The sequence below is a fragment of the Daktulosphaira vitifoliae genome, unplaced genomic scaffold (assembly GCF_025091365.1).
Source record: "Daktulosphaira vitifoliae isolate Bord-2020 unplaced genomic scaffold, ASM2509136v1 Scaffold_2, whole genome shotgun sequence".
NCBI lineage: Eukaryota > Metazoa > Arthropoda > Insecta > Hemiptera > Phylloxeridae > Daktulosphaira > Daktulosphaira vitifoliae.
This window is the reverse complement of record NW_026099573.1, coordinates 23,892,014-23,914,920: the sequence shown is the minus strand read 5'-3', so window position 1 is coordinate 23,914,920 and position 22,907 is coordinate 23,892,014. Positions and strand designations below refer to the sequence as shown.

At 26.2% G+C, this 22,907-nt stretch overlaps 1 protein-coding gene across 3 annotated transcripts; it reads right to left on the bottom strand.

Moving 5' to 3' along the window:
* Positions 1-45: 45 nt before the first annotated feature.
* On the bottom strand, positions 46-11,452 carry LOC126897168 (uncharacterized). 3 transcript variants are annotated; one of them, XM_050670535.1, is made up of 12 exons: positions 10,816-11,452; positions 10,500-10,710; positions 9,031-9,250; positions 8,072-8,311; positions 7,292-7,516; positions 6,740-7,076; positions 6,271-6,568; positions 5,400-5,595; positions 5,010-5,200; positions 3,108-3,321; positions 1,843-2,122; positions 46-707 (listed from the first exon to the last, which is right to left on the bottom strand). In XM_050670535.1, exons 1-12 carry the CDS (start codon positions 10,928-10,930, stop codon positions 304-306), a joined length of 2,931 nt encoding a protein of 976 aa, XP_050526492.1. In that variant the 5' UTR covers positions 10,931-11,452; the 3' UTR covers positions 46-303. The 3 variants fall into 3 exon arrangements, with proteins under 3 accessions (XP_050526492.1, XP_050526493.1, XP_050526491.1); XM_050670536.1 differs by having other exon boundaries at positions 46-710; positions 6,271-6,499; XM_050670534.1 differs by having other exon boundaries at positions 46-710; positions 10,816-11,448.
* Positions 11,453-22,907: the final 11,455 nt, after the last annotated feature.

Here is a 22,907-nt window from a genome sequence, read left to right as displayed (position 1 = left end):
ATATATATAGAGAGAAAAAAGACAAGAATAAAAACATACAAAATATACAGCCTTGTACAGTCTATTTATTTTCAACACATTTAATGTATTAATAATATATTAAAATTAAATAATCATAAAATAATAATAAAAGGACTAGAGTATTCATATTAAGTAGAATATTTGAGATTAACACTAGTTTAATATTCTTCAATATTTTAATTAAAAACTTAATCGTACGTGTCACACAAACACACACAAAAGATAGTTTATTACGTTAGTTAAGTACAAGTGTTTAATGTACGTAGAAATAAACTAAGTCTTTTATCGAAATCTATAACGATTCACAACAGTTCCATCTGCTACAAGTGCATAATATTCATAATAAATTGGAAATTTAGATTGACTATCCATTTTATCCAGGTTATCACAATCAGACTCGTGCTCTTCTAAAGTCTTGTTATCATTGTCATCTTTGCTCAATGTTTTTATTGGTACTGAAGCAACCCAATACCCAGCTAAAGCCAACGGTCTCCGTTTAAGGGAACATTTTACCGTATTCACCACCTTTCCATCAAATGTATCGATAATATCAATTGCATATGGACATCCAGCTCCACTCGAAGAGCTTATTCGTCGCTTACGTTTTCTACATGCCAACAAGTAGTTTTGACCTTTTGGTGTTCCAGGACATGTGGCTATTACACAATATTGAGATGTTATCAAAACTGCTGAAAACATAAAAATAAAAATAGAGGGTAAATATGTGAACAAATGTTATTTTTCAAATTAGAAAAGAAACCTGAAGAAAAAAAACTTTTTTTTGTTTATTGAATAATGTTTATGTTGATGGTTGAAAAATTCGTAAAACTTTCAATTTTAAATAATTTAATGCCAACATTTGTTAAATTATATTATTTAGTAAGTTAAATGGTACAAACCATCTCCAGAAATGCAGCACACTTATATTCATTGTTATAAAGAAATAATTTTTTGGCTTGGGGATACAATTTAGCCCTCTATCCTCCAAAAAAATTTACCATCCTACACCTATTTTATTTACGTGTGTTAAATTTAAATAGGTTTAAGATATTAAAAATTATGATACAATATAATATTTTTTTCCCAAGAAAATATAAATATAAATGAATAATATCATGCTGTTAGTAGACTAACGTATCTCTATATAAGATGATTTGTTTAATGCTAGCTATTTGATTTCTCTTAAAATAATTTTTTTTTTTAATTTGTTAATTACATATGTATCTCCATTTATGTTTTATAAAATACCTTTTATGTTCATTCTATATGTATTTAGAAGTGGTGTCAACTTTATTTTTTTTTTTAAAAACATCCATATTTAACTAGCCTATAAAATTGGAAATTATCTTATTAAAAAAATTACTAATTGATAACAACTTTTGGACCAGTGCATCCGAAGATATTCACAATTTTGTACTTATATAGGAGGAGGAAAGCAGCCGAGAAATGACTAATGATAAAAATATCAGCATTCATGCTTCACCACCAATCTATATTTTAAAATGCTAATAACTCCCTAAATATTGGTCCAAAGTTTGTATTCGACCAGTCATTTTCTATTTTATAAGATAGTTAAATATGTATGTTGCGGTTAAAAAAAAAAGTTTACTCCTCTTAAGATATTGGGGAAGGACCTAACAATTATTTTATAACAGTAAAATGGAAATACAAGTGTAAAATATCTTAAAAATATTTTTCAAAAAACTTATTATTTTTAAAAAAATTAAGTAATTAGCATTAAAAGAATCAGTAGTATATTTCTTAACTAATTAGCAAATTTAGAACAATTAATAAAGGATAAGGAAATTTTATAAAACTAACATGATTTATTTGAACACTGGCGGCCATTTTCGTCTGCATCCAAAGGAGAGTCAGTTAGAGCGTCATCTGGAGTAACAGGACACATTATTCGTTTAAACTCCCCAGTAATTAAATCATACACTAACAATTTATGATGATTTATCTTCTGGGCATCTCCAATATTCTTCTGCAGAGATCTGCGCTCAGCACTTGGAATAACATACAGATCACTTTCAGCCACTGCTATAAATGTACCACCTCCAACAGCACCTCCATCACTCGTACTACTTACATTATCAATCTATAAATAAACCACATTAAAAGTATTTTATTGTCAAAATGATTTATTAGTGTTTTTTTTAAATAAATTGGAGAAAACATAGTAAGATTTATATAATACATTTATTTATGTTATTATTCATTATGTTAAAATTAATTAGCTGCGAGTAAAAATAATATTAAGTTTAAGAATATTATGTCTAATGACATCAATATATATATACAGGTCATCTGTTTATTAAATTTATTTTTGATTACTATTATTTACTTATATTTACATTAGTTCTCAAATTATTTTAGATATGCAATACTTCAAAAGAATTTCAACTTAGTTTTTTCAAATGAGAACACATATTTTAAATGTAATAAAATGTTTGAGGTTTTTTTTTTTTTTAATATAACTTCATTAATTTATTAGATATAACATTTAAAAGGTTTGGATTTTCGATTTAAAATACATGTATAACAATAAGGAATTATATTAACTGGTAGCTAATGAATTTGCTTATGACGATCAATTTATAAATGTTTATTTTTAACCTTCAGTTGCAACATGGTGTCAACATTTAGAACTATCATGATGTTATCACTCAATAATGCTGTAATTAGGCGTAACTGCTGTTTATCTAATGAATAGCAACGTCTTGAAGAAACAGTTAACTACCTGTATTTGTATTTTCCTCAGATGTTTTCATTGTATTTTAATTTCAAAAATCGAGATTTTAAAGTGTTATAACTGATAGATGAATTAAGTCAGATAAAAAATTCTATAGCTATATAATTAAATTTTAAAAACCTTATTAATTAAAAAAATATAGTTGACAACCTTACAAGGCATAACAATTGAATTTAAAAAGTATTACATCGGCTAATAATTTGGAAACAATATATCACTAAAAGTAACATTTCATAAATGTTTACATTCTGCGAGTAATCGAGTGGTTTATAATAAATGGATCACTCTGAGTAACTACAATAAAATGCATACATTTAAATAAATATATTACCGTGTAAATATGTAATGCAGTTGTTTCTTTCATAGATATTCTATATGCATGAACACAGCCTCGGGAATCACCTAATAATAATAACATTGATCCATCATTACCATTAAAATTAGCTATTGTTATGCACACGGGTTCTTGCACTGTAATACCCATAATACGATACCATTCTAATGGAATAACATCTTTTTGTGAAATTTTAGGTGTTATTATTGCTCTGAAATAATATAAACATTTATAAAATATATAAATAATATATTTTTGAAAAAAATAAAATGGCATTTTTATTAATAAAATTTATAATATTCATATGTACATTAACATTGTAATATACAGTTAGATAGATATAATTTATATCACTATAATTGAAGCCATCAAAATATTTATAGAATTAAAATTTTTAATGATAGATTTTTACTTGGTCATAATTAGTTAGAATAGAGTAAACTTCTAGATTTTTGGTTACTGTAAAAGTTGATTTTTAAGAAAGTTTATAACTTAAAAATCATAGAAAATATCTAATTGCAGATTTGAAATAAGTGCGATCAATTAATTTAGATAAGTATATTTTTGATTCTGATGAAAATTCCTTGTAGATCAGTATATTTATTTAAATTTAACAAAAAATGTTCTGAGAAGTTTTCCATGAGTTTTGTGAATCAATTCTATACACATTTGCATAGATGTAACAAAATATATAAGTACTCTATAATTTTTTATAATTTCTCTGTAAAAATTACAATATTAAATTTATGAATATGAATTTAATACTAAATTTAATTATTATTATAATAAATATTTATTCATATATTATATTTACAAATCAAAAAACTACTAATAAAAATAATAAAGGATAATGAAGTTGATGTTGTTTTTGTAATAAACACCAACTTCTAAAAATTTAACACTATCTACAGATTTGCATCGAAGCGTTTCTTATGATTTTGATCATTGTCAGATATCATATGTACTTATCTAAACTATGCCATGTCCACACTGTGCTATCATTTTTTTATTAATCATTACTAATAAAAAATAATAATAATATTGTTTTTTTTTTAAACTTAAATCATGTTTCATATGGTTTAGTTCAATATCTTTCAAAAGGGGTCAGGATATTCAGAATGTCATCATAAATAATACTTTTTCGACATGATCTTAAGTTATCTATAGTATCTATAGTTCAAACGTCAATTTTACTTATTAATCAGATTTAAAAAAAAATGTTTAATATATGGTTTAGAGTATTACTTAAAATTATGGAATTTTGATCTATTCATTTAAAATTAATATTACTGAATAGTGGTTGATTCCGAGGTTTTAAAACATGAAAAAAAGTAATTTTTGATATATTTTCTCTAACAAAAAAATATATGTGAATTTTTTCCACTTGATAAAATTCCACATTATTTGACGTTTTATTGTCAATATTAGGCCAGTAGATGTTTAATACTAATGTGACAAGCACAATAAAAAAATACCTTGATAAATTAATATTTTCATAGATTCAAATTATAGTTAAAATTTTATTGTAGTTAGTGAGCAGATAGCCAAAAATTTATTTGGGCGAGACAAAAAAACACATTTTCTTCAGCTACTCAATACTGTAACCCTAAAACTTAATATCTAAAATGTACTTTCAAAATTTTGTCAGTGAATAGGAGTCAGTAGAAATAAGTTTATACTTCATTATAGATTTGTAAAAGCATGGAAGAGAAGGACATCTCTTCTGTTATCTTATATAACAGTTTTTTGATGGCCTTGTAAGTCTAGCGATGATAATACCAGCAGTAAGTACAAGTTAAATTATGGTTCTATGTAGTTTTAAGGTAGTAAAACCAAGTCGGACTTTGTTGGTTTTTATTTTGAAATCCTTATTCTTACTAACTTGCTGTTATTACTAACCTGCATACAACTCCTGTTCTCCAATTACAAACTACTAGTAATGTACCAAGTGAACAAGATACTGCTGCTAATCCTGTTGCTGATTTTCCACGGAATATAAGAGGATCACAGTTAGAGATTTTAAATTCCGATAACTGTCCTAACAAATTTAACTCATCAACTCTACCTGCTACAGGATCTAGCACATAGGCCTAAAATTTTTGATTGATTAATTAATAAGACTCTCTTATATGTATATACTTAAATATTACTGTTTTTTTTTTTAAATAATAAAACAAGAAATATTAAATTTATTACTAATGATTGAAAAAAAAATCAACATAAAATACAAAATACATAATAAATTTGTTCATTTATTAAATTAAACTAAATAACACGGCATAAACTTACATGTAATTTTTCTCCACACACAGCAGTCACAGCTGCTGGTTGTTGTAATTTTGAACAATTAACTTCATCATAAGTAGATTTAACAGATTGGCCAGGAGATTCAGTATCAACAACACGGAAGTCAATACAGCCATGATGTCCATTTATGGTAGTAGGACGAACAAGACGACCAAGTACTTTAACTCGAAGACGAAATCTATAACAAAAATGAATAACTATGTGCATTATCCTATGAGGTTAATCCATACTAAGTCATTCAGACATAATTGTATGACTACATAAAAAAATCTCAAAATTTTTATGACGTTAATACACCAGGGACCTCTCTCCACTGTAATCAAAGGTTTCCCAAAGAAATCAAATGAATATAATTCCTCATGGGCACAATAAACATACAGGTCTGAGTGACAGTTATTGTTCACCTTTTTAACAACTAAAACTGAACTAAGAAAAAGTCACAAAAATTTTGAAATTGTTGTGCTAAATCATCCTGCGATTTAGCACGGAGTGACTCTATTTAAAACCATTAGTTTATAATAACATTCAATATGTGCCATATATTAATAGAATTAAATTGAAATTAACATAAATTTTTTCTTGTATATATTAATTGCTTAGTGCAAAAAAAAGTTAAATGCTTTTAAGAAAAAATTTAGTTAACTATGTAGTTGTAATAACCTTTAGAGTAAAATATATTGAGTATAAATTTGTAAAGTAAAACTAAATAATCAATAGATTACAATAAAATAGTGATGATAAAAAAAATTATTTTTAAACTGTTCTGAAAAAGGTAAAAAAGCACTTCATACTTTTTAGCACTTAGTTATTATTTTAGGTTAATTAGATACATGTGATTTATTTAAAAGTATACCTGCCAGTTTTTTGCATTAAAGCTCGAACTGTATAATAGCCATTACCATGATCAATTACTCTCACTCCATCTTCATTGAAATTTTCTGAATTATTTTCATAATCACCATCATCTGTATTGACAGAACATCTTCCACCACCTTTTATTCTATTTCCTTTACTATTGCTATCATCAGTAATAGGCCACCATTCAATATCAACAGGATCTCCACCATGGTTTCTCTTATGACCTGCAGAATCCTTAGTTAATACCTGGCAAAGAACAGTGCCAACTGATTTTGGAACTAACAAAGGTCCACCTGAATGTCCATTAAAATTTTATTAAAGAATTTTAGAACAAACAAGAATTTAAGAAATGATGGAGGAAAAAAATTGAAAATATATTCCTAATAGATAAACTACTATAAACTAGATATTATGTTAGCTTATTTTTTATACATTTTAAAATAATAATTGTTCAAAAATTTAACCTGTAGGTGAAGAAGGTAAAATTCCTGAGTCAACATTACAGTATTCAAATGTACATTGCGATGGACAAGTTTTGGTTGCTCGAACAATTCCAAGTTTTTGTATGGTATGTCGTACTACACGTTCTGCTTCTTCAATTTCTCCTGAATTTAGACCGCACACTCTAACATGTCCATTAGCTGCAGGTTCTAAAACTGTACCTGTAATTTCAGCTAATTTATGACCCATTTCTGTAGCAGTCTTTCTAACTGTTTGGACTTCACTTCCATATTCTAATAAATCTTCAACAGTTGTAACATCAGGGTCTAATATAATATTACTACGACCAGTTGCTGATATCTGATAATTAAAATGAATAAATTTACATTTATAAAATATAGTTTAAAGAAGACAAAACATAGTTTCAATCCGGATAGTTCCCCCCATGATATTATAGAATGTACATGGAAAAAAAAAAAGGAAGAATCAAACATAAAAATAAGATGTATCGTTTTAATTTAATTTAATTAACTATCTTTAAAGGATATAACAATTAATATTTTATTTGTACATACTCGCATTATTTCAGATTGTATTTCTTTAAGCTGACGTTCTAAAATTGACTTTCGATTTAGACAGATTTGTTTTGCATCAGATAACAATTCATTTTTTCTGTTTTCAAGTGCCGTTGCAAAAACACCTCTAGTTCCAAATATTGTTTCTACTACTTCTGAACACCGACGTTGTGAATCATCAACAGTTTGTAGTTCTGCATGAATAGCTTTCACACATCTTTCTAACTGGAAAAATATAACAATATTAATTGAAAATATAAAATAAAAAATTACACAATTTTTTTTATATTTGTATTGCTTTACAAATTTAAATATTTTGCGATTTTTACAAAAGAAAAAAAAATTGCCTAATTTATCTTTATTATAATTTTAAATAGATTTTATATAATTAATATAATAGCTCAACGATTAAAAAATATATAATAGTATATTATTAGAATAATATTAGTAATATATATTACAGAAATAAGATGATAAGTACTACAAAATAGAATAATATCAAAATCTGTACACTAATAACAATGAAATATAGTAAAATAGTTAAATAATACAACCAGTATTAAATATAAAAGAAATATCAGTAATCAATGAATTCAATAGGGAGTTTAGTATGACAAAAGGAAAAAGAAATAATGGCCTTAATTCTAATTATCTGATAAAAAGTTTTATGCAAGCTATAAACAATTGTTAATATTATTTAAATAAAAAATATCTTAAATAAATCTTATTTATTTATCTTAAATAAAAAATAAATCTTAAATAAATAATTTATTTTCATACTTTATTAGCTAATTCTGCAGCTCTATATTGGAGAACATCGCTCCATCTTGCAGCAGCTACAGAAGCAGGTAAAACTGCAGCAGTTGGATGACGACACTGTTGGTGAGGAATAGGTTCCAATTCTAAATCATTAGATGGTATAAGTTTTACTTTTTCTTTATCATCCACATCTTCATCTTCTTCAGTCTCAACACACACAGGACAATATGTATGATCACAGTTACTACAATATGCCAACTCCTAACATAATGCAATAAGTATTAAATAAAAATTATCACAACAAAAATGACACAAATGAAAAAAAATGTTTGATATTTTCTTTCAAGCTTTTTTTTTTTGACCAAAAATAATAATTTATGAAAAGATACTACTGAAAAAGTATTCTGTTTGGATTACTGAATGCTGGAGAGATTAACTATAAAAACTTTAGTTTAAATTTAAAAAGTTATTTAAGAAATAAATACTTTTTTTTAATCAACTGATGTTAGTTTTAATCTTTTTATACCTTCTACAACAAATTTTATTATTAAGAGAACATTAAATATAAATTTACTAAGTAAATGACTCTCTTTTGTAAATTAATTATAAATAAGAATAGCTTATTAATATTTTAACAATGAGATTTTTAAATTAAAATGTAGAATAACTATATTATTTTTACTCAATTTCAATAGATTATTATCATTTAAATATAATAATTAGAGTAGTTTTTATCAGAAGTAATCATAGTTTTTATATGAGTTTTAAATTAAGAAAAAGAAATATTACAAAAATATAATACTAATTTAGTATAAATAAGTACATTGCATCTAGTAGAGCATTGTACAATGTCAAATAAAATAAAATTTTAAGCACATGCTTAAAATATATTATGTTGAAAAATAAGGACCACCCTACTAAACATTTATCATTCCTAGTCTATTAATTAATATATTTAAGTAAAAATGAAATAGACAAACTCTTTCAGTATGTCCTGGATCTGAACCAGCACCTCCTGCACATGTTGGTACAACTACTGTAGTACGTTTACTAGTTAAGGCTCCACCATTAGAAGCCTGACCAGTTGGTGGTGCACAAACGAGATCTAAAAGTTGATTAACTAGAAATGCTGGTGGAAGTGCTTGTACACCACCATCAGCTTCAGCTGGTACCATTACACGTTGCCGGCAAATAGGACACCTTAAAAAAAAAATATACACTTAATAAATTTAAATAAAGGTAATTATTAAATTAAAAAATATTGTCATAAAATCTACTTAAAAATAAGTATAAAAAATTAATTTTTATTTGAAGAAATAATGTTTTTCATTAAAATAAAAAAGTAATAAACTCATAACAAAATTAAAAAATCAGTATATTATAATTAATAAAACACAAAAATATTTAAATTGAGCTGGATTCAAATTCATTAATCAAAAAAATTCTAATATCTAAATGAGTTTATGAATTCATTTATTTTTTTTTTAGAGGGGATTATAATCTAATTAAAATATAATTTATAAATAAAATATTTAATGTTTAAATGTCTAATACAATTTTCAATAACTAGTTTCTCTGAGATTAATTTAAAATTAATAAATTTAATGTACAGAGGGACGGTGTGGTCAAGTTGGTAACATGGCAGCGCATGATGCGCACTGCCTTGGATTCTAAACTCAATCACAGGAGACTTCATTTATTGAGCGATAGATCAATTTTGGTAATGGGTGTCGTCATTCCTCTCTCTAGTAACGGATTAACCACCGGTCTCAGAGTATCAATGGTTAAGAAACCTACTTCTATAGAAAAGCTGCTGCTATGGCCCTTAATGGACTTAAAAAGCAATAAAAAAACAGATTGATTAACTTATCATTAGCCACTTAATTATTTAAAAAAAAAGAATGATATTGATAATATTTTTATTAGTTTCATTAATGACATACTTTATTCAATTTATCAATTATGAAGTATTTTTTTTATGTTTATCCTTTACACCTTATAAGAATGACAAACATAATTAACTGCCTTATTTAATAGATTATCTAATTAAGAAAATGACTAGTCAATAATAACTTTTGGACTAGTTTTTCCGAAATTATTGATAAGTTTATTTCTAAGCGGGAGTAAGAGTATGGTCACATAATGTCTAATTATAAAAATGGCAGCACCCACCCTTCATTATCAGTCATTTCTTTAAATTTTTAATAACTTCTGAAATAGTTATTCATAAGTTGTTATTGAGCAGTAATTTTCTTGATTAGATCATTATTTAATAACTAAGCTAGTTAATTAAAAATGATCCTCTTATAAGCTATAAGGGAAAATACATTATAATTGATAAATTGAGAAAAACATTTAACTAAAAGAAACCAATAAAAAAGTAATCAATTTTATGATTAATAAAGTGGTTTATGATAAGTGATTAATACTATATTGTGGTAAATCTTACTTGAATGATGCTTGTTCCTGATTTTGAGTACGTTCATGATCAGCTGCTCCATTATCCACTGTAAAATCATCCATTCCTTCGACAACTTCAGCAACAGGAGGTGGAGGCATACGAGCTTTGCTTGCAGCAGCCATTCTTCCAGCACAATGTGTACATACTGTGTGAGTGCAAGATAACAGTTTTGGTGCATGTTCATCAGCATCATATACACCTTTAAATTTTTATAATTAATAATTGAAAAATAGTGGATAAAACGCGTTTAACATAAAATATACAACATTCCACATGACTTTAAATACAATTAATAATAACTTACATAAGCAAGTGGGACAGGTAAGGAAAGCTCCACTAAACTCTGTACAATCTACGCTAAGTGTATCAACTACAAGTCTACGTCGGCGTGGTGTTCCATTTTCATCAGTAGCCGTCATAATACCAGATCTGAACCGTTTAAGTTTCAACAATAAGCTTAAGACATTTTAGATATTTTTATCCAACTTTGTTCCAGATAAGTATAATCAGTAAATTTCCTTGTGGCAGTGCATAGAAATAATTCGAACTTAGTTCAAATTTAAGTATAATTAAAAACAAAAACGACCATAATATCAAGCCTTCACTACTTAAATTAAGTATTTTAAGTAACTAATTGAAATTGTATGCCTGTAGCCAGCAACGCTGATAGGGGGCCACAAATAAGTATAATAATAACATAGCCGTCAGTTGTCGCGTTATCACGTTTTTCATTGTTTGGTTCAACGCACCGTCAGCTGCTTGTCGCCGCGCCGCCGTAGTTCTTTGTGGGATATATATTTTCTACGGCTCGACCACCAGCGTGACACATGTGCAAATAATTCAATCCCCGGTCGATTAGCCAACTATTTTCCATGTTTGTTATCATCAAACTACAATATCCATTATTAGCAGTTATTATTAAATAATAACAGTTTAAATAATAAACTACTTATTAGAATAAATGTTATTCTAATAGCATATTTTATAAATCACGTACGTTTACTACTCGCCTTATGCGTCGTTATCGTTTCCCAATACTATAATGCGCATTTTAAAATGAAACGTAGTATGATGTACCTTAGTTTGCTAGACGCCTCTAAGTGTTAAGTTCCAAACACAGTTATCTATTCCACACGGAGTGAATAACTGTAGTATTGATACTACTGCTAATCAAAGAAATGTAATGAAAAACTTTTGTCTATATTCAATAGCATGTTTTGGTGGTTGCTTTTAAAATATCATTTATATTAAATAGAATGCATTAACGAGAATTTTATTTTGTAGCTATTAGTAACACTTTTACTTGAAGGTACTGCAAATTCAAATTATGTAAAGAATGCCCTCTGTGACGAGTAAAACTGGAAGACCTAGAGTGTCTAATATGTTTAGATAGTCATGTAACGAAATAATATTCGGGACGGCCTAAAAGACAGATCGTCTGACACGGACCACCAAAAAATTTCAAAGAGTTCCAGAAAATTATAGTACACATAATATGATTCGAAGGGAATATATTATAACCCTACCATATATTATGGTGTGGGTAGGTTAATTATAACACGGTAGGTATATAATAATTACTACCGACGTATATGCAGCGCCGTGTTCGTCTTGGAGTCCGACTTCCATTAAATTCCAATTTGGAACTACATGTATATTGTCAATAATAATTACTACCGATATATATATATACTATTGGTTATATACTATTACTATTGATTAATTATCGAATTAAGTGAATGTGTGACGTGTTGTACACGGCTTATACGTATTTATACAACAATTTAGTTGAACGTTTAGCCTCATCTACTAATAAACTGAATTAATTAATATTTTTAATGAAGTTCTTTTTAATCAATATTTTATGTTTAATTTGATTGATAAAACCAGTTATTTACAACAAATTATTATCAAAAACAATTAAACGAGTATGATTTTTATAAATGGTAAATTGTGTTGACATCCGATGTGATATTAATAAACACTACTTTTTAGCTTCAATGCAAAGCTAAATGTGTTATTTTGTGATGATGTGTTATTATTATTATTTTTTTTTGTGTTTGTTACCACTTATTCTCAATTCTCACCGACCGATTTTTTTTACCTAAAGTGCCATCATAACTTTTTTAAAAATGACCAAATCAATATAATGTTTTGTTATATAGATACGTGAGGTATTTTTGTATATTTTTTTTTATAAATCTGACCCTTTACCTGTCCACGGGGGGAATTTAAAATAACAACTTTTTCAACTTAATTTTTGAAAGTGTTTTAGAAATACTGACACTTTTATAGCTTAAGTAATAAACTTTAATATGTAAAAAAAAAAAAATTTCGTACTTCATTTTGTCTTCATGGTGAATGGCTACCATATGCTAATTTTGCGTTAAAATTTTCGATTTTGTATTTTATTTTATTTCAAAATGCATTACAAAAGTTTTTGAGTTAGAAAAAATTTTTTAAATCATTTTATTTTTATCTCATATAGATTCAATAACTTTATTAAATATCAAGGACCACGTTACTGTAGTCTTCCCTTGTTTGAAGAAATTTCTTTTCCATATTAAAGTTTTTTTACTAAGTGATTATTTTTTATGGCTCTCATTTATTTTTTCGGCCTTCACTTGATCAACTTTTTTTAACGATACATCAAATGATCACAACTAGTATCTAATTAAAGATATTACCCTGAAAAATTAAAAAAATGTTCACTTTACGAATGAAAAATTTACTTAGCTCACATTGTCCATATAGACAATTAAAATAATTCATTTTTAAGGTTCTTAAAGTATTTATTGTCGAATTAGGTTTGATATTATAAAAGGTTTCAACTACAAAATTAAATAATTTTACTTTGTAATATATTCATTTTTTAACTTTATTTGTGTGTTACTAACAGTCTATAATATTCCAAATTTGTTGATAACATGTTGCTATATAAATCATAAATCTAAAAAAAATTATTTTTATTTTCATCTGAATTTAATAAAAAATGTTTACAATTATAATCAAATTTTATAATATAATCAATTGAGTAGATTTTTTTAACAACATTTTGATTGGTTTTTTTAGTTAAAGTAAATCATTAAAATTAATTATGTTCTGAATATTTCAATTGTAGAATATTTTTAAACATCAAAAATTACATAAAAATGATTTCTATTTAAATGGTCTATTACAATAGAAATACAAAAAAAAAAATTGAGCTTTTCTGATAAATTTACATTTAAGATTAATTATACAATTTCTTGACTGCATATTAATCTTAACTGTACTTTTTTTTTTTTTCATAAAATTTTCTATTTAATAATGTAAATTTCAATCTTGAAGTTGAGCCAAAAGGTATGGAAACAAATTCAAATTTTTTTATTATAAACTTTCAAAAAATCAACTTGAAAATACCAAAAAAATAGGTTAAAAATGATACTTTGTACTAATTATTTTTAAAATATTAAAAATCAAAATCTGTAATAATTTAAAAACAATTTTTTTGTGTTTTTAATTATTTTTTTATCTTAATAAATTATTTTAAAAGAAATATTATTCATTTTATGTAACTCTTGGTATTTAAATAGATGATACAATTGAAATATTCAGAACTGTTTTCCTTATAGTTATATCCAATAGTTTTTAATTAATTAGTAATAGTATAAAAAATTATTGATGATAGAAAAAATAAAATTGCTGTTTAGAAGTTAGCACGAAAAATTTAATAATAAGAGTATCTTATTTACTCTGATGAACATTTTTTGCTGACCATTTATTCATAATTAACAACAAATTATTATCTAAAAAGTTCTGTTTCATGCCCTTCAATTTTTATACACGTTTGCACATAAAAGTAACAATTACTTTTTAATTTTTAATAAATCCTCCAAAAAAAATACCATACTAAATTATTAGATATCAATCTCATACTAATTTAAGTTAATAGAAATGTATTCATATATTATACTTCTAAATCAAAAAATCACTAATCAGGAATAATAAAAGAAATAGGAATTCATTTTGCTTTTGATGTAATCCACCAATTTTTAAAATTAAATACTATCAACAAATTTACATCGTGTATATTAAGGACAAGTGTCACTGGGCTATAGTTTTTTAATTTGAATAAGACAATAATTTCAAAAAAATTTTATTTATGAAGTTTTTCTATAGCTATTATTATAACAAAATACGTATTTATTTATTCACACTTAAAATCTTACACCAAAAAAACAATATTATATCCATTATAAAACAAAAAATGTCTGAATTTTCATACACATGCATTTGAAATTTTTTGTACATACAATTTAAGGAGAAATTTTATTAAATTGTGATAAAATTATTATATTTGTGTACTTTTTTCCTTCCATTATGTGTTTCTTGCGTGTAAAAACATCATGTATATTAAAAATATCATAATGACGTACGGAATTTTTAGCATTAGTTATTCCTCTTCTATAGTATTCCGACTTTTTATTACTATAAATACTTATTTCTTACTCAACCAATTTTTTTCATCGATCCATCAATAGATCACTCTTCTTTCCACAGTTTTTTTGATGTACAATACTTTCTAAGGTTTAATTTTATATACACGCTATAAAAAAAATTTAATTTTTAAATATTGCAATTATTAAAGTTTCTTCCGATAATTTTTTTTATAATCTTTCACCTTTTATTACACGTTTATATGTATAAGTGTTTTTAAAAGGTGTTTCATTCTTTATAATTTTTTAATTTTGCACACCCAAATAATGCAATCAAAACTAATTGCCCAAGCAATTCTTAAAAATATAGATTACAATTTACATTACAGAATATACATTAGAAAAATTCATTTTTTGTTTTTTAATGTACTTTAGTTTGTTATAATCGTGGAGGAGAATTTCCTTCCCATAAGATTATGTATTTGACAAAATGTTGTGAATAAAGATTATATTCTAAATGTGATCATACACATAATGGATCAAAAACATATTATTGTAAATGTTATGAAACGCTACAAAAGAGGTTCATTTTAATCACTTGTCCAAGGCTGAGTGTTGATGCGTTTTTTTAAAACAAAATTATTATAGAATATATAAATTACCTTTAATTTTTTTTAATAAATAATATTATATATTATAATATATTAAACAAAGAACAATTTATATATACAATGTGTACAAAAATTTACTATACCAATTGAATTTTATAATAATTTGGGGATATGATCTTATTGTTTTTTGACTCAATGTTTTTTTTAAGTAGCAGAAATAGAATGAATTGGTAAATTAACAGATATATTTTTTTAGATTCCAAAAATAAAAGTTTAAACAAAAGTTGTCATAAATATAATCGAGTATCAAATTTTTGAAAATAAAGATATTTTCTTATGTGTCTGCATATATTTTGCTAGGTCTGCTTGAAATAACTTAATATTATTTTCTTTTCAAAATAAATAACTATGGAGTTTATTTATCATGTTATTTATATGTATTTATTAATCACGAGCAAAAATATAGCTTTTGTTTTATTCTAAAAGATAAAATTACACATATATCGTTGTTTATATTCTGATATTTAATAAATTGACAAATTTTAAATTATTAAAAATTTCACATTGTAATCTGACCATCATTTGCAATAGACATTAGCTTATTATTTTTATTCTTAAAGTTACAATTTATTAAAATATGTTAAATAACCTATAGAATTATAAAATACATAACATACTTTTTAACATAAATTAATAATTATGTTTATTTTTAACATTTTTAAGTACGTCAATTATTAACATAATTAACGTAGTTTTTTCAATCATTAAATCGTATTTGTTCATATAATTATTAACATAATTTTGCTGATTATCTCTGTTGTTATTTACTCTTTTAATTATTTTTAACCGAATACAATTAATTGTGTGGCTAATTAGTTTTTTTCTAATGAATCAAATTTATTAAGTGATAAATCATATATTCCATATAATTATTTTAGAAAAAAATTGTTTATTATTTTAAATAATGGTTTTTGCTTTTTAATATCTAAATTAAATTAAGCCTAAATATTCACTTATTTAGTTAGTTGTGTATAATATTTTATATTTGTAATTTACATAAAATTGTACATGTCAAATATTATATAGGATCATTCTAAAAAGTCAATGAATAAATAAACCATCACAGTGGGGACCTGTATAGATGATATCTAATAGTGATTCATTTTTAGAAATAATTAACTGATTATTCCAAAAGAACATGAACTCTTACTTCCTTATTTATATCATGATTACAAGTATAACACGTAAATAAATACTAATTATTTTAGTAGTTTAATTTAGTAAAAAAATTCTTCTTGTAGGTAAAAAATGATCGAATTTTATCAATAATGTAATCTGGAATTAAAATTAAAATTAAATGTATATAAATATATTCTTCTTTTACATCGTCATTATCCCAACTACTTGGGATGGGCCACCTTTATATTTCTACTTGACACGATCTCCCACATCAACTACGCTCACATCAACTGTCTTCAAATCGCATTTAATAACATCCTTCCATCTCTTTTTTGGTCTTCCTCTACCTCTTCTTCCTTCAACATTCATTTCTATAACTGTTCTTACAGCTTCCGATTCTTCTCTCCTCATAACATGACCAAACCATCTAAGTCTATTTTCTATCATCTTATCCACGATTGACGATACACCTATACTCCCTCTTATATGCTTGTTCCTTATCCTATCTTTTCTAGTCGCTCCACTCATCCATCTAAGCATTCTCATCTCTACTACACTCATTCTCTGCTCTACTTTCTCATCAACCCCCCAACACTCTGAACCATACATCATAGTTGGCCTTATTACAGTCTTGTAGAATTTACTTTTTAACCTTATTGGAATTCTTTTATCGCATAAGGCGCCAGACGTTTATCTCCACATCAACCACCCGCACTTAATTTTGTGTCTTACATCCTCGTCAATACCACCACTCTTTTGCACAATTGACCCTAAATACTTAAAAAATCCACCTATTCAATCACGTCCTCGTCTATTGTCACTGACCTCCTCATTTCACCTACCTCGTGTTCTCTTTTGTCAAACTCGTACTCTATATACTCTGTCTTATTTTTACTTATTCTTAAATCCTTTTCATCAAAAGTTGATCTTCACACCTCTAGCCTTTGATTTTCTCCTATTAACACTATATCATCAGCAAACAACATGCACTACGGCACCTCTCCTTGTATTTCTCTAGTAATTTCATCCATCACTATAGAGAATAAGTAAGGGCTAAAAGTAGAACATAGGTGCACTCCTACTCTTACCTGAAAATCTTCTGTTACTCCTCCTACACTTTTTACTCTAGTACAAGTGCCATCATACATATCCTCTATTATACTAATGTACCTTTTCGGGACTCCTTTTCTCATTAATGCCCACTTTAAAACCTCTCTCGGTACTCTGTCATACGCTTTCTCTAAATCTATAAATCCATACACAGCTTTTTCTTCTTTTTTCTAAACTTTTCTATTAGTCACACAAAATACTGGCTCCATTGTTAACTTACCAGGCATTAATCCAAACTGGTTTTTAGATAACGATGTCTCATTTTTTATTCTCTTATTTATTACCTTTTCCCAAATTTTCATACTATGACTCATAAGCTTCTATGCTTCTATAATTTCCACACTCCTGTATATCTCCTTTACCTTTAAATATCGGCACCATAATACTATTCCTTCATTCATTTGGTATTTTTCCTTCTAATAAGATTTTATTTAAAAGTTCTTTCAACTACCTTATGCCAACAGCGCCTAATATTTTCCATACTTCTAGTGGCACTTCATCTGGTCCTACTGCTTTATTCTTTTTCATTGATGCCACAGCCTCCCATATCTCTTTCTCACTTATTAAATCTACTAGTCCCTCATTCCTTTTTCATTTTCTCCTCTCAATTTCCACCACTGAATCTTCGATTTTTCCCCTGTGTTTCTTCTATTTTTGTTGATTCTCTTTCCGGTACACCAAAACTCCATTACTATCAGTCTATGTTTATGTAGTTACAATCTCGCCTGGTATAGCTTTACAATCTTTTACTCGCTTTAAACTTTAATCTCATCCATTATTATCCCTACACCATTCGTTGTACTAGACTTACCTGAGTATATTATTTTATAACCCTCACCTATTTCCCTTTATTTTTGAAGATTTACCCCATTTACGGGGAACATTGGAAATTTTTTCAATTTTTGAGGGTAATGTCTTTGGCTAAATACGATTTGTGAAAGAAATCAGTTCGGTGAGGGTTGAGAAAAGGGGGTAAGAGACACAAAAAAAAAACATATCATGGTAAAATTAATACCTTCTCAGATTCGCATCGAAGCAAAAATATAAGTTTGTCAAGAAACTTGGTAACTATAATGAAATTAATATTAAGTGAAATTCTTACTATTTACTGCCAATTTTCATTCTCTACATCAAACATTTCCAATGAAAACCTATAGGAGGATGCTGATCTAGATCTATTACAAATGACGATGCAGATAGGGCGTATAAGTATCATTACTTATTATCATATTATATACATAGAACCATCAGCATAAGATTGTGGTCAATGACATGAAAAATGCCTTGTCATATATCAACAATTTTATGAAAAAATATGAAATAAATAATTCTCTAATAGAATAAGAATTAGAGTTTTTTTGGCCAGAAAACTCTTGGCATCACACTTTTATTGAATTATGCTTGTTGGATACGTATTACGAGAGGGCGTTTTGCTACATCTTATTTTTATGACTGATGACGTCTCTCGCACTACCACTACCGGTTGTGTGACCGAATTATTACGTCGGATGATTACGTACGGGATCGTTGTACGACATCGAGTTACTGTTGGTCTTCTTTTTTGTGATTTTGCGTCTTATATATACAATTGTTAAACATAAGAATGAAGAATATATTTAAGAAAATAACATCATGCAAATGTATACCCTTAGCAAATATCATAAACAAAGAGTTTTATCTTAATGTGTAAGTTGATCTACTACAAGAATTTTACTTATCCTTAGATAAATACATTTTGTAGTCGTCAGTTACAAATATTAGAAATATTCTATTTTTTTTCGTTTAAACATCTATGTTAATTTTGTCACGTAAACATATTTAAAATTATACAATAAAGAATAAAATTTGTCGTTATTTAATAGTTTTCATTGTTCGTAACAATTGACCTTTTTCTTTACTTACTGAACACGCTGTATATTTTTTTAGCTTCGATGCGAAGCGGAGAATGTATTTTTTTACTATGATGTGTTTTTTTTTTTTTTATGTCTGTTGCCACTTTTTCTCAGCTCTCGCTGGACCGATTTCTTTCAAAAATACGTCAAAAGATCACAAATCGTATCTAGTTGAAGACATTACCCTTAAAAATTGAAAAAAATTCTCTCGTTCCCCGCAAATGGGGGAAATATCCAAAAAAATTACAAATTTAAAAATCGCTAATTTTCGAAATTTTTTCACTTTTTTTTCTTAAAACTTCCATAACTTTTTGAAAAATCAACAAATCAACATAATTTTTTTTTATACTAAAACCTTAGATATTTACCTTTCATTTGATATCATTTTTTTGAAAATCTAACACTTAACCTGCTATTGGGGGGGATTATAAATAGTAACTTTTTTAAAAAAATTAACTTTTTTAACTTAATTTTTGAAAATGTTCCGGAAATACTGCGTCCTTCAAACATATATCAAATTAAAGCTTATTTTATGTACTACAAAATGAAAAAAAAAAATTTGTCCCGACACTTTTTTTTCTACATTTAAACGGCTGCCGTAGTTAAAAAAACACTATTTTTGTGTTAAAATTTTCGATTTTCGATTTTAAATTTTCAACTTAAAAATGCTATAACTTTTTGAAAAATGTATATATCAGCACAAATTTTTTTTTTCTAAATACATTATAAGTACATCTTTCATTTGACATACTTTTTATTAAAATTGGACAATTTCCCCTTATATAGGGGGCGTTCAAAACTTAAAATATTGTAAAAAACATAGATCTTTTTCAACTGAACTTTTGAAAATGTTCCGGAAATACTGCGTCCTTTAAACATATATCAAATCAAAGGTTATGTTATATACTATCAAATGAAAAAAAAAAATTTGTCCCGACATCTTATCTTCTATGTGCAAATAGCTGTCGAAAATTTAAAAAAAATGTAATGTTTGCGATAAAAATGACCATTTATCGGGATGTTTTTTGGTACTTAAAACTGCCATAACTTTTTCAAAAATGAACAAATAAAAATAATATTTTTTTGTATTGAAACCTTAGATATTTCCCTTTCATTTGATATAATTTTTTTTGAAAATCTAACACTTATTCTGATCACTGGGGGGATTTAAAATAGTAACTTTTTTACAAAAAATAACTTTTTCAATTTAATTTTTGAAAATGTTCCGGAAATACTGCGTTCTTTAAACATATATCAAATTAAAGCTTATTTTATGTACTACAAAATGAAAAAAAGAAATTTGTCCCGACGACCTATCTTCTATGCGCAAATGGCTACCATATTCAAAAATATGCTATTTTAACAAATTTTTTTTTTTAATTAAACACTATCTACAGATTTGCATCGAAGCGTTTTTTATGATAGTGATTTTAATCACTGTCAGATATCATCTATACTGGACCCAACTATGCCACGACCCCACTGTGCCGCCACCCCACTGTGCTACCGTTCTTTTTTTAATATTAAAATATCTATTTTTTACAGAAAGTTTTGATGTCCCGATAATAATAATAGCAGGATTGTTACGTTTTAAACGTGTTTAAATTCCAAAAATGTCAAAATTTGCATTGGTTTTATGATACGTTTTAAATTACTTATTAAATAAACATAAATTTTATGTTTTGAAAAAAAAAATTTTTAACATGTTTTTAACAACCTTGAACTAATCGTATTCTAATAATTTTAGCGTTAATGTATTGCATAAATCGTTTTCGTAACAAGTACTTTAATAGTAATGCGTTATTATGACACTAATTCATTACAAAAAAACAAGACAGCTTAGACGCAACAATGAAAACATTTTTGAATTTGCCAAATTATTTTCTACATAAATGTTTTTATATAAAAAATGTTCAATTTTATAAAGAATTTCCAACTCCAAACCGGGCTAATTTTTCGTTTAGCGGGGAAAAGCCCTACTATTTATCTTAGTAACATCTATGTGATTCATATTAAACATATACCGGCTTAAAATCCTATTAAATTGATTAAACGTGTAAAATATTTATTCTAAATTTTTTATTGATAAAAAAGGTACGTTTTTTTTTTACAGTAACCATTTTTATTGACTAGTATGATTTAACATAAATCGAAAAAGTAATGAATAATTTTACAATTTACATTTTTTTATGGAACATTTAATTGTTTACTTATATCAACGAAATCGTAATAAATCAATTATAAAAACATATTCATGGTAATTATTCAACGAATTAAAAACTTCCTCGAAAAACTTGATATATTAACTACATACAAACATTTTTGTTAAAAAAAACCTGTTTAAAACATAAGTTAAAACGTAAATGTAAATTTTGAAAATTATGATGTTTTAAAGACGAAGTGTTTAAACGTAACAAGTCTTGCATCAAGACTAAATCACCGATAAACAAAATTATTTTTTATACGGTCCTGAGAAAATACTTTGTTTATATGTAAAAAAATACTATTTATTTTCATAAAAGGAGAAATGCTAATTATAAAGTACAATCTGCTATACAGAGTGTTCCATAATGTTTTGAAAAATCTAATAACTTTTGATGCAGCAAATATTGAGGTTACTATTTTTTTTAAATAATTTTTTAGTAATGGACTACGTTTAAAGAATATTAACTTCAATGCGAAGCTAGGAGAGTATTTATTTTATTATGACGTGTATTTTTTTATATCTGTCGCCACTTTTTTTCAACTCTCGCTTAGCCGATTTCTTTTAACGATACGTCCAATTAGTATTTAAACACACACAAAAAAACAGTCGGATCTGGTATATTATAGATGAGGAATAACTAATGCAAAAAAGTCCATACGTCATTATGATATTTATACCGTCATGTACTGTCACTTTTACGACGAACAGATTCTATTATTTATTAAGTATACGGTCAAAATTTTATTATTCCATGAACGTACAATAGAACAATACATTTTATATCTAATAATTCTTTCGGATCATCTATAAAGAAGTTTGACTTAAAATATAATGTAATAACTCATAAAGAGAATATGAAATTTTTTTCATATAATCAGATGGAATTCTACTAACAAGTAAGTGTTCAGTAGTAAGGAAACATATCGAATGTTATAAATAATAAGAAAAATAGAAACCTTTTTTCGTACTTACTGAACTTA

Excerpts from the sequence above, each read along its gene's own strand:
- LOC126897168 (XM_050670534.1), bottom strand. The coding sequence starts at position 10,930 with ATGACGGCTACTGATGAAAATGGAACACCACGCCGACGTAGACTTGTA. Across the intron at positions 9,251-10,499 it reads CAGGAACAAGCATCATTCAA|GTGTCCTATTTGCCGGCAAC; the intron begins GTAAGATTTACC and ends TTTTTTTTTAAG. Across the intron at positions 5,596-6,270 it reads TTAATGCAAAAAACTGGCAG|ATTTCGTCTTCGAGTTAAAG; the intron begins GTATACTTTTAA and ends TTTTTGTTATAG.